The sequence below is a fragment of the Musa acuminata genome, chromosome BXJ1-1 (assembly GCF_036884655.1).
Source record: "Musa acuminata AAA Group cultivar baxijiao chromosome BXJ1-1, Cavendish_Baxijiao_AAA, whole genome shotgun sequence".
In the NCBI taxonomy this organism is placed as follows: domain Eukaryota; kingdom Viridiplantae; phylum Streptophyta; class Magnoliopsida; order Zingiberales; family Musaceae; genus Musa; species Musa acuminata.
The window spans coordinates 38,478,999-38,491,217 of record NC_088327.1 but is presented as its reverse complement, the minus strand read 5'-3'; the positions used below and the strand labels follow the sequence as shown (position 1 = coordinate 38,491,217).

General features: G+C 33.9%; 1 protein-coding gene across 1 annotated transcript; it reads left to right on the top strand.

The window, feature by feature from the left end:
• The first annotated feature begins 434 nt into the window (after positions 1-434).
• On the top strand, positions 435-773 carry LOC135679628 (sigma factor binding protein 1, chloroplastic-like). Its single transcript, XM_065193592.1, has one exon. It carries the CDS (start codon positions 435-437, stop codon positions 771-773), a length of 339 nt encoding a protein of 112 aa, XP_065049664.1.
• Positions 774-12,219: the final 11,446 nt, after the last annotated feature.

Here is a 12,219-nt window from a genome sequence, read left to right as displayed (position 1 = left end):
GTTTTGAGCAAGAGATTGAGATTTGTATATTCATTATTCTCATAGTGGATTATCTCTAGTTTGCCCCGTGGTTTTTACCCTTCACATTGAAGGGGTTTTCCACGTATATCTTGGTGTTCTGTTTGATTGTGTTTCCATTTTATTCCGCTGCGTATTTTGGTCTTCTAGTATTTGTTCCTATACAAAGGTTATTCCTCTTTTTATCCCCATCACACCTCTCCCTCTCTCTCTCTCTCTCTTTCTTTCTCTCTCTCTGTATATATAGGTGTGTGCACGAATCTTTATTGGATGCACAGTAGCCACGCCATGCTCTGATAACATTTCTTTTTCCTCCCTCCATCATCTCTTCCCAGAAACCGCATACCCTCCTCTCCAAAAACCACGGCTCTGCACCATAAAAATCTCCTCCCCTTCATCCTTAGGAGTTCCTGGCGATGAAGAGACTGGGCGTCCACCCCAAGTGCCTCAAGCGGTCCAAGGCGGCCAAGAAGACCCCGATCAAGGTGGTGTACATCTCGGACCCCATGAGGGTGACCGCCACCGCCGCCACCTTCCGCTCCCTCGTTCAGAGGCTCACCGGCCGGGACTCGGTGCTCGAAACGACGGATGACTCCTCGACAGCGTCTGCATCTCCCTCGGCGGCGAGCTCGACCCCGTCGAATCATGGCGTCAGCTGCAACGTGGAGCAGGAGAACAGCTTGGTGGCTCCGATCGAAGCGTTTGATGAGGCGTTTGTTGCACGAATGCTGGAGAGCTTTTCTGGATTCATGTAGCCGACGCTGTACTAGCTCCAATCCTCAAGTAAGAGGACGTTGGGAGTTTAACAAGTGTGACTCCATCATGGTGGTGTTCTCCCAAGGATTCTGTATATATTCCTCCTTTGGTAGTATTACTGTACTTTCCATTGCACTTGCAAGTAAACTCTTATTTGAGTGTGATCTTCTTATGAAAAGATCAAACATGCTTGGCCATGGGTTATTGGAAGGCATTGGGATGATACAAATATAGGAGATGTATATAAGATTTTATGTGTAGTGGTGAATGAAGTGGAGTAGCATCTCATGGAATTCCTTCATAAACAATTCTTTTACCCATATATTATGCCTCCTGGCCACAAAAATTATATATCTTCCAAATAAAAGTTGGGATTTATGAAAAGGAAGTGATTTTTCTTACAAAAATGAACAACATTTTTGCACAAGACCTCTACTTAATTACCTTCTCACTAGAAAAGGGAAGCAAGAAATGTGTATGATTACATCCCTAGTAACTAAAAATTCCTTTTATACAATAAAATTCTTGTAGGTAACAAAACATATAACACTGGTATTCTCTATCAGTATTTGGGACACCATCTATTAATATATGTTAAGTCTTCTCAATATTGATATTCTCCTTATTTAAGAAAAAATAAAACATCTTTTTTTTTTTTTTTCTAATTTCTTATGTTTCCATTAATCTTCTCCTGATCTATACATGTTTAATTAAAACCAGTGTTATAAGGTTGAGTTAATGCTCATTGATGTTCCGTTCTTTTGCTTTGCTGTCCACTATTCATAAAACACTTATGGTAGTTCACTTGCTTTCATATTTGATAGGTTAGATAGATAAGATGGTGCTATCAACCACGTAGCCAAGTGAGCTATCATAGTTAAGGCAATTGTGTTCTTTTATCAACCAGGTAGCCAAGTCAGCTATCATGAACTTTCTTATGGGTGTCCATACAATTAGTATAGTTTTAGCTAGTTAATTATGTTAATTTAACTGTATTCATATTATTGTTATTATACAGAATAATTTTAATATCAAATCTAAAATCAAATAATCATATATCCAATGTGCGTATTTTTCAATGAGAATATTTTTATTTGATTCATAGAATGCACTTTATAGTTTAATCTATAGAATGCAGCAATACCAATCTCCTCTCTTATTATCTCTCAAAGAACCACCATGAGTGATGAAATAGAAATTAGGGAGAGTTGAGAATAGATATATAATCTCTTGTTGTATTATGTTATAAGGTGTATTAAGTCTTTAGGATATCCTATATATTATAGGTGAGAGAGGTCATCTCCTAAGAAATCTATCGACTTTCTTTTTATTGTATAATAACCATAATCAAAATATAATCATATTTTTAATTATCTTATCTAATATTTTTTCACTTACTCATTAATTTATAAGATAAAAAAATTAAAATTAAAATAAATAAAATAAAAGTTTATTAAAAATAATTTTATCAATTCAATTTTAGAAAAATTAAATAATATTTTATGCATGGTCATAAATTTTAAAATAAGTCAACAAGTCAAATAAATACAATAATACTTTATTAAATCTGATTATCAATACAAGTCACAATGGTTCTATGTCATCAATATCATGCTCCCTTCTATTAGGATCGTTTCGACATTAAGAGAGGGGGTGAATTAGTGCTTTCATAAAAATTACATTAATTCAAAAATATCGTTCAATCAAACCAGTATCGAAAAGATGTTTAACTTGCAATGTGCATAAAAGTAGTGAGCAAGTAAATCAGTAAGCAATATGAATAAAAAGCATAAATAGAAATGCAAGCTAATTTTATAGTGGTTCGGTTGTCCCGACCTACGTCCACTCTTGATTCTTCTTCCGTCGAGGCCATTGACGTTCACTATCGATCTTCTTTCGACGGATGAAGATCAACTACCCTCTTACAACTCTTTCTCTTTTTCATATGCTCAGGAAAGAACCTTTATACTTCTCTTTTACACTTAGACGTCATTCCTCCCTTAGAAATACCTCTAACTCTAGGAGGAAGATACTCTAAATTTTAAAAGAGATTACAACACATTTTCACTCAAGTATTATTTCTCTTTCTATTTAATTTCTTGCTACCTCAATTAGGAAAGAGTGGGGTATTTATAGACCCCAAATGACTTCAAAAGTAGAGTCAAAAAAATATCACATCCTCGGTTTCAACGGTACTGGCGGTCCCACCGTCAGTATTGGGTGGTACTACCACCTGCACCCTTGACAACTGGTGGTACTACTATCCAATCTGGGCGATACTACTGCCTACCAGACTGACATTGGGCGGTACCACCACTTGATACAATTTGGGAGACTGTATCTTGGTGGTACCACCACCTGTTCTACCAGTGCCACCGCTTGACCCATATATGGGTCATTGAATCAGCCTCCTAATGGGCCTAACTCAACCTTGAATCAGGTCCAATGAGCCCATAATTGAGTTAGCCTAGTTAAACCTGAAACTAACTCAATTAGACCTAGACTACTTTGATCTAGACACACATGATTACAAGCGTGAATCCTATGTTGCTTGATATATCATTGATTCATATGATCCTTCAACGCATAGTCATCTCGTTTGGTGTATTGCCCAATCGGCATATTGACCTTCTGTAACATCCGATCTCCTTTAGTACAATATCCAATCTTTTGGCCCAATGCCTGAACTTATGGCACGAAGTCCTTCCGGCATGTCGACCATGTTGAATCTTGGATTTTGATAATGAAACCAATTGATGTGTTTATGATCTAATCTACATTTTGAGTGATGTAGGACTAACTTCGATTAGGAAAGATAATTAAAGCAAGAAGAATTATGTTGGGCCGGAGTGGAACATGTTAGAAGATTGGACGTCGAGCCGAAGGATCGGTCGATGTATCAACAAAAGGCCTTGGGCCATGGGATCGCGCATCGGGCCAAGAAGAGCAAAAATTACACCAAGAAAATCAGAGTTGCGGAGGTCAACTGACCGATTGGACAATAGGCTACAAAAGAGGATAATGCGCTGAAGAATTGGACGAGGCGTCGATGAATCAATGACATGCCGAATAATATTTGATTAGCTTTGTAATAATTTTCTAGATCGAAGTAGATTTTAGGCGTAATTGGGTTGGAATTGGGCCAACTCAATTAGGGGCCAATTGGGCCTAAGTTTGGGCTGTGTTGGGCCAAGTGAAAAGGTCCAAATAGTGACCCAACATGTGAAACCGTCATGGCACAATCTCCGAGACTGTGTCAGGTGGTGGTATCACTGATTTGGGCAATGGTACCGCCCAGACACAATCTTTGAGAGACTGTCAAGCGATTGTACCGCTAGTCTGGGCAGTGGTATCGCCCAGACACAATCTTCTAGGCGGTGGTACCGCCCAGTGCAGGTGGTGGTATCGCCCGTACCCCGAAATCTTAGGGATTTGAATCTTAGCTCCAAGTTTTGAAGTCATTTGGAGTCTATAAAAACCCCAGCTATTCCTACAAGGAGTAGTAAGAAAGTTAAGCAAAACTCTATAATTCTAAAGTTGTAAACCCTATTAGAAAGTTGAGTTCCCTTCTCCTAAAGCTTAGAGAGAATTCTAAGGGAGGTGTATGAGGGATACCTTGTAAAAGAGGATCGTAAAAGGTTGTCTCATAAACTTGTGAAAAGGAGAAAAGGGGTATAAAAGGGTAGTTAATCTTTGCCCGTTGAAAGAATAATTTGGAGAAGAAGACTTTCTCTTTGAATGCCAAAGCTATGAATGCTTTGTTTTACGTCTTAGACAAAAATGAATTTAATCATGTTTCTATTTGTGAAACTACTTATGAGATTTGGCATACACTTGAAATCACACACGAAAGGACGAGTAGAGTTAAAGACTCTAAAATTAATCTTTTGATGCATGATTTCGAGTTATTTCATATAAAACCAAGCGAAACTATTATTGACATATACACCCATTTTATGGATGTCATCAATAGTTTAAAAACACTTGGTAAAAGTTTTTTCAAATTTTGAACTTGTTAACAAGATATTAAGATCCCTTCCAAAGAGTTGGGATCCTAAAGTAACGGCTATTCAAGAATCTAAGAACTTGAACCATTTTCCAATTGAAGAATTTATCGGATTTGACACTTAGAACAAATAAAGACCACTCAAGCGAAAGCTCAAGTGATGATAACTTTGAACTCTTAACAATAAAGCTTAAAAAAATTTTAAAACAAGAATCGAAGAATAAAAATAAACTTAAAAAGAAGAGGTTGCCAAAGAAGAAGACACTCAAGGTGACTACGGACAAAACGAGCTCATCCGAAGATGAGGAGCAAACCAACAAGGGCAATGTGGCGAACTACGCTTTGACGGCTTTCGTCAATAAGGTAAGCGACTAAATCGAATATCTTTTTCCTTACCATAAAATTACTTAGTATTTTTCATGATTAGTTTTAAATATATATATTTTTTATCATGAGAATTGCTAATAATACTTGCACATTAAATAAGATTAATTCCTTGTATGTTATAAGAAACAATTATGTGTATCTTGATGATTTTGTATTGTTTTTCGATTTTAAAAATGATAGATGGTTTTCATATGAAAAAAACTTGAGCATACTTACATGAAATCAATCACAAAATTTGGAACTAAAAGAACTTGAGCTATTTTTTTATAGGAATCTATCTACGCTGCCTTTATTGAATTTTTCGAAAAGTGATATTGATGATGATTTTGGATCTATTTTCATATGACTCATTTTACTAATGAGATGATATATTCAACTAAATCATTTATCGCATTTATGACTTGTGATATATTCAACATGAAACATCTTTCTTGATGCACGTATGATTCACTCTTTTAAGAGAATATTTATCAAATCATGATAAGTTGAGATTTTCTTTATATGAATCAAGGCTTTTCATTATTCTCTTATGATTCTACTTGCTATATATATTTAAGAGGAGCTTTTCGATATAAATTATGAGATTTCTTATGCATGAATCAAGATGATTGATTATTTTTTCTCCTACAATTCTTTTGTTGTTTACTAAAGAGAATATCTTTTTTAAAATTAATGACTAACAATTTCTATTAAAGATCTTATACTATTTGATCTCCTAAGATTTTCTTTTTATTATTTAAAAAGGAGATTTGTTAAGATGAATCATTTACGAATTGATCTTTCTTGATCTTTCATTTTTCATGTCATGATTTTCATTTGATTACATTTGTATTTATGTGATGCTTAGAGCATTGATATCAAGAGATTTGATAAATCAATTTATGTCATTTTGAATCTCTTGAAAATGATTTTGATGATTTCATGATTTGAATCTAAATGAGATTTTTTTTCCAATCGAATCATGAACCTTCTCTTAATTTCTTAACTTGAGATTTTCTTTTATGAATCAAAATCTCTTGCTCTTTATTCTTGTATTATTCTTGCATTTTGATTAAGAGAAAATTTTCTATTAGAATAATGTCTTTTGGTATTCAAATAATATTTGATATTATATCTTTCATGCCATGATTTATTTATGATACTCCCTTATATTCATAAATTGTATACCTCATCATATTTGATTTAAATTTATCTTTGTTATGATGTGAAAATTAATGTAAAAGGAAAAGAATTACAAAACTGTATTCTTCTCTTCTTTTTGACAATAACAAAGGGGGAGAAAGAACTCACTAGCTTACATGTTCTAAAAAGATGTAAAATTTTACTAACTTGTATATCTAAAACTTGCTAGCTTGCTCATTTCAAAAGAGAAGCAAGAATTACTAGCTTGCACATCTCAAAGTAGAAGCAAAATTACTAGCTTGCACTTCTCAAGAGAGAAGAAAGAACTTGCTATCTTGAACATCATCAAGAATTGCTATTTTGCAATCTCAAGAGAAGCAAAAGTACTATCTTACACATCTCAAGAGAGGCAATACTCATGATGCATGAACATCTCAAAATTTGCTAGCTTATATATTGGAAAATGATATAAAACTTTCCAAAGATGCTAACTTGCATGTTGTAAAATGAAGTAAAATTTTGCTATCTTGCGCTTTGCAAAGGAAGCAACAAATACACTTCTTAAAAGAGAAGAAAGAAAATTACTAGCTTGCATGATGATAAAACTTGAAATTATGTTTTGATTTGAAATTACATCTCAAAAAATTGGCTAGATGCACTTCTCCTTTTTGTTGATGACAAAGGGGAGAAGATACGATGATATGAGAATTATGTATGGGATAGGATGTAATATACTTTGATATTTTGATACCATGATGATTTAAAATATTTATGATAATGCATGCAAAACTTAAGATAATGATGCATGCAAAGCAATGATATGCATATAATGTGTTGCAAATATTTATGATTAAATTTGCTTTGACTTGAATTCAATTTGAATTCAAGGTTCTATCGATGTGGTATATTGATAGGGGGAGTTAAGGTTAACTCCGTCATCAATTGGTTGTCATCATAAAAAAGGGGGAGATTGTTGAATCTTGATTTTTGATGATGAAACCAATTGATGTGTTTATGATCTAATCTGCGTTTTGAGTGACGCAGGACTACCTTCGATCAGGAAAGACAATTAAAGCAGAAATAATCATGTTGGGCCGGAGTAGAACATGTCAAAAGATTGGACGTCGAGCTAGAGGATTAGTTGACATATTGATAGAAGGCCTCGGGCCATGGGATCGAGCATCGGGCTAAGAAGAGCGGAAATTACACCAAGGAAATCGAAGTTGCGGAGGTCAACTGGCCGATTGGGCAATGGGCCGCAAGAAAGGATGATGCGCCGAAGAATCGGTCTAGGCATCGATGAACCAATAACATGCTCGACAACATTTGATTTGCTTTGTAATAATTATCTAGATCAAAGTAGATTTTAGGCATAATTGGGTTAGAATTGAGCCAGCTCAATTAGGAGCCAATTGGGCCCAAGTTTGAGCTGTGTTCGGCCAATTCAAAACCGTCGTGGCACAGTCTCTAAGACCATGTCAAATGGTGGTACTGTCTAGACAAAATCTACGAGATTGTCAGGTGGTAGTACGACCAGTCTAGGCAGTGGTACCGCTCAGACATAGTCTTCTAGGTGGTGGTACCGCAAGACTGGGTGGTGGTACCGCCCAGTGTCAGGCTGAAGGCAGTGGTACTGCCCGTACCCCGAAATCTCAGGGATTTGAATTTTGGCTCCAAGTTTTGAAGCCATTTGGGGTCTATAAATACCCCAACTATTCCTGCAAGGAGTAACAAGAAAGTTGAGCAAAACTCTAAGATTCTAAAGTTGTAAGCCTTATTAGAAAGTTGAGTTCCCTCTTCCAAAAGCTTAGAGAGAGTTCTAAATGAGATGTATGAGGGATACCTTATAAAAGAGGGTTGTAAAATATTGTCTCCTAAACCTATAAGAAGGAGAAGAGGGGTGTAAAATGGTAGTTGATCTTTGCCCATTGAAAGAAGATCGTTGGTGGATGCCGGTGGCCTTGACGAAAGGGGAATCTACGGAGTGTATGTAGGTCACGACGACCAAACCACTATAAAAATCTGGTTTGTAATTCTTTTATACAATTTACCTTTACTGCAAACTACTTTACTTTCACTATGCTTCCATACACTTTCAAGTTGAACATATTACCTATACGAGCTTTGTCAGATATCATATTTAATCGAAACGAAATTTTAAAATTGATGTTTTTACCGTTGCACTAATTCACCCTCCCTCTTAGTGCCGACTCGATCCTAACAGACCAGTCTTTCGGCCCAATGTCCAATCTTCTAACATGTTTCACTCTAGTCTAACGCTTGATTCTTCCTGCTTTAATCAATTTACCTTTCCATGATCGAAGTTAGTCTTGCATCACTCAAATGCATATTAGATCATAACTTCATCAATTGGTTTCATCATCAAAATATGAGATTCAATAATCTTCCCCTATTTGATGATGATAACCAATTGATGATGAAGTTTAAACTAAACTCCCCCTATTAATATGTCATATTGAATTAAAATAAACTTTTCTTCAAAAAGAACGATAACCTTTGAAACCATGACTTTTATATCATTGCATGCACATAAAATCATGAGTATTGTATGCATAATTTCAACTCATCATAATTTCAAAACATTAAAATATACCATGCATGATCATCATCATAACTTTGTCTACTAGACTGACACTGGGCAGTACCATCGCCTGACATAGTTTGGGAAACTATGTCTGGGCGATACCACCGCCTAGTCTGGCGGTGCCACCACTTGACCCATTTATGAGTCACTGAATGAGCCTCCCAATGGGCCCAACTCAGCCCAAAATCAGGCCCAATAGGCCCCTAATTGAGTTAGCCTAGTTACACCCGAAATTAACTCAATTAGTCCTAGACTATTTTGATCTAGACACACATGATTACAAGGATGAATCATATATTATCCATTATGTCATTGGTTTATATGGTGCTTTATCTGATCATTAGGTGCATCGTCCTCTCCTTTAACATATTATCTAATCAGCATATTGACCTTCCGTAACATCCGATCTCCTTTGGCGCAATGTTCAATCCTACAACCCGATGCTTAAACTCATGGCACGAAGTCCTTCCAACACGTCGACCAGTCCTCCTGCCAAATGTCCAATCTTCTGACATGTTCCACTCCGGCCCAACGTTTGATTCTTCGTTCTTTAATCAATTTGCCTTTCCATAATCGAATTTAGTCCTATATCACTCAAACACATATTAGATCTTAACTTCATCAATTGATTTCATCATCAAAATCTGAGATTCAATAATCTCCCCCTATTTGATGATGATATCCAATTGATGATAGAGTTTAAACTAAACTCCTCTTATCAATGTGTCATATTGAATTAAAATAAACTTTCAATCAAAAAGAATGATAACTTTTTAAACAATGACTTTCACATCGCTGCATGCACACATGCATAATTTCAACTCATCATAATTTCAAACCATTAAAGTATACCATGCATGATCATCATCATAACTTCTCCCCCTTTGTCATCAACAAAAAGGAGAAAAGTGCAACTAGTAAATTTTTTGAAACATGCAATTTAGTAAGTTAGCAAGTTTTACTTCACTTTTGAACATGCAAGCTAGTAAGTTTTTGAGATATAAAAGTTAGCAATTTTACTTTTCTTAAGATGTGAAAGCTAGCACTTTTGCTTTTCTTAAAATGTGTAGCTAGCAAACTTTGCTTCTCTTTTGAGATGTGCAAGCTAACAATCTTTGCCTTTCTTTGAAATATGTAAGCTAGCAATTTTGTCTCCCCTTTTGTCATTATCATAAAGAAGAGAATAATACAATAGTATAATTCTTTTCTCTTTACATAAATTTTTAAATCATGAAAAAAAGATATCAATTTGGTGATGAGGTATATAATTCATGAATACAAGGGAGTCATATGGGATAAATAAATTATGACATGAAAGATATTAATATCAAATCATGAGCACCAAAAGATATGATTTATTTTGATAAATCTCCTCTTGAATAACAAAAAGAAATCTTAGGAGATCAAATAGTAAAAGATCTTCAAAAAAAATTTTAAGTCATGAATCAAGAGAAAAAACATGATTCATTTGAATAATTCTCTTCAATAAAATAAGAGAATTATAGTGAACGATCTTGATTTATATAAAAATCTCAAGTTATAATTATCAAGATCATGGTTTGTTTGCATAATTCACCTCTTTAGTAAATGGTAAAACGAAGAAATCATAGAAGATAAAAAAGATTTTGATTCCTATAAAAGATACCTCAAGTCAAGAATTCAAGAGAGTTCATGATTCGGTTGAAAAAAACTCTTTCAATTTTAAATAATCAAAATCACTTTTATAGTTCAAGAGATTCAAAAATATCATAATTAGGTTCATCAATCTCTTATTGAAAAATTCGATAAGCTTAAGGGATAGAGAAATTTTCAAGAAAAATATATTATTCTTTTTTGGCTATTTCAATTCATGTGATTGATTTCATATAAGCATGCTCTTGTCTTTTATGCTAAATCCATACATCATCGATTAAAACCGAAAAATAAGTTTTGTCATAATAATGATCAATAGTATAACATAAAAAAAACATCTTTAATCAAATAATTTCAATGTCAATGCTATTGTTATTTCATCTAGTGAGCTTTATGAAGTGTGTTGGATCTCCGGTCATATGCCTTGAGTATCCATTATCAAGATATCATTTTGCTCATAGCTTTCGATTATAGTCATTTCTATAAGAAAGGTGGGTTTGTTTTAGGTACCAATTTGACTTTGGGTCCCTCAAGATTAGATCTACCTATCTTGTCTATTGGCATAAAGTCATTTATGGTTCCTTTAGAAACCCAAACTAATTTATACGAGTCATACTTTTTAAATATATATTTATAAGCAAAATGACCATGTCTACTACAAAAATTATACTTAACCTTAGGAAAAATATGTAATGTTAGTCCTTTAACAAATGTAGTTAGATTTTGTTGAGTGTTACTCATAAAGCTGATTTCTTCCTTTCCATGAACATGACCCTTATTGGTAAGAATCATATTTAATGATTTGCTACCAATTTTAAAATTTTCTAATGCTTGTTCTAATAACATAAATTTCTTTTTATATAAATCTATCTCTTCATATTTTAGTGCAAGGAGTTAACAAGTATTTATCATACTCATTTTTAAAATTTTTAAACTCATTAGAAAGAGAAGGGTGATCCTTTTTTAATAATTTATATTTTTTACCAACTAATTTACATTCATCAAACAAATCATGAAAAACATTAAGTAATTCATTGTAAAGTAAAGAAGCTTCAGTTGAGTCGCATACCTCGTCGTCAAAGGCCATCAAGGTGTAGTTGGCCACATCGACTTTGTTGGTTTGCTCCTCATCTTTAGATGTACTGGAATAGTCCAAGTTACCTTGAGTGCTTTCTTCTTTTTTGGCAATTTTTTTTTTAGTTTTGTACACTCAACTTTGGAGTGCCCTGACTTTTTGTGTTCATAGCAAGTGATTGTATCCTTTTTGAGTTCATTTTTAGATTCTAATATTTTTTATTATAGTCCATAATGATCTTTGTAATTTATCTTGTTAAGATAATCCTATAATCACATTCAACTAGAATTTATATATACATAAATGTCAATAGGATAACAGAAATAAATAATTTTAATTAAGTAATAAAAAATTAATAAAAATATTCACTTATACACATCAGCCTATCTTTCTTGAGTTGATCACAAGTCTCATTCTAAGAATATATTCTTTAAACATTTTAGGTTATAAAACTTTAGTAAATAGATCAACAATCATCAAAGTGGTGCTTATGTTCTTAATTGACACATTGTTTTTGGATTCTTTCTCTAACCACTAAGTACATTATTTCAATATGCTTAAAACCACTAGAATACTAATCATTTTTAGAGAAAAAAATTATTACGATATTATCACAAA

Bases quoted from the DNA above. Each gene is read 5' to 3' on its own strand.
- LOC135679628 (XM_065193592.1), top strand. From the start codon at position 435: ATGAAGAGACTGGGCGTCCACCCCAAGTGCCTCAAGCGGTCCAAGGCG.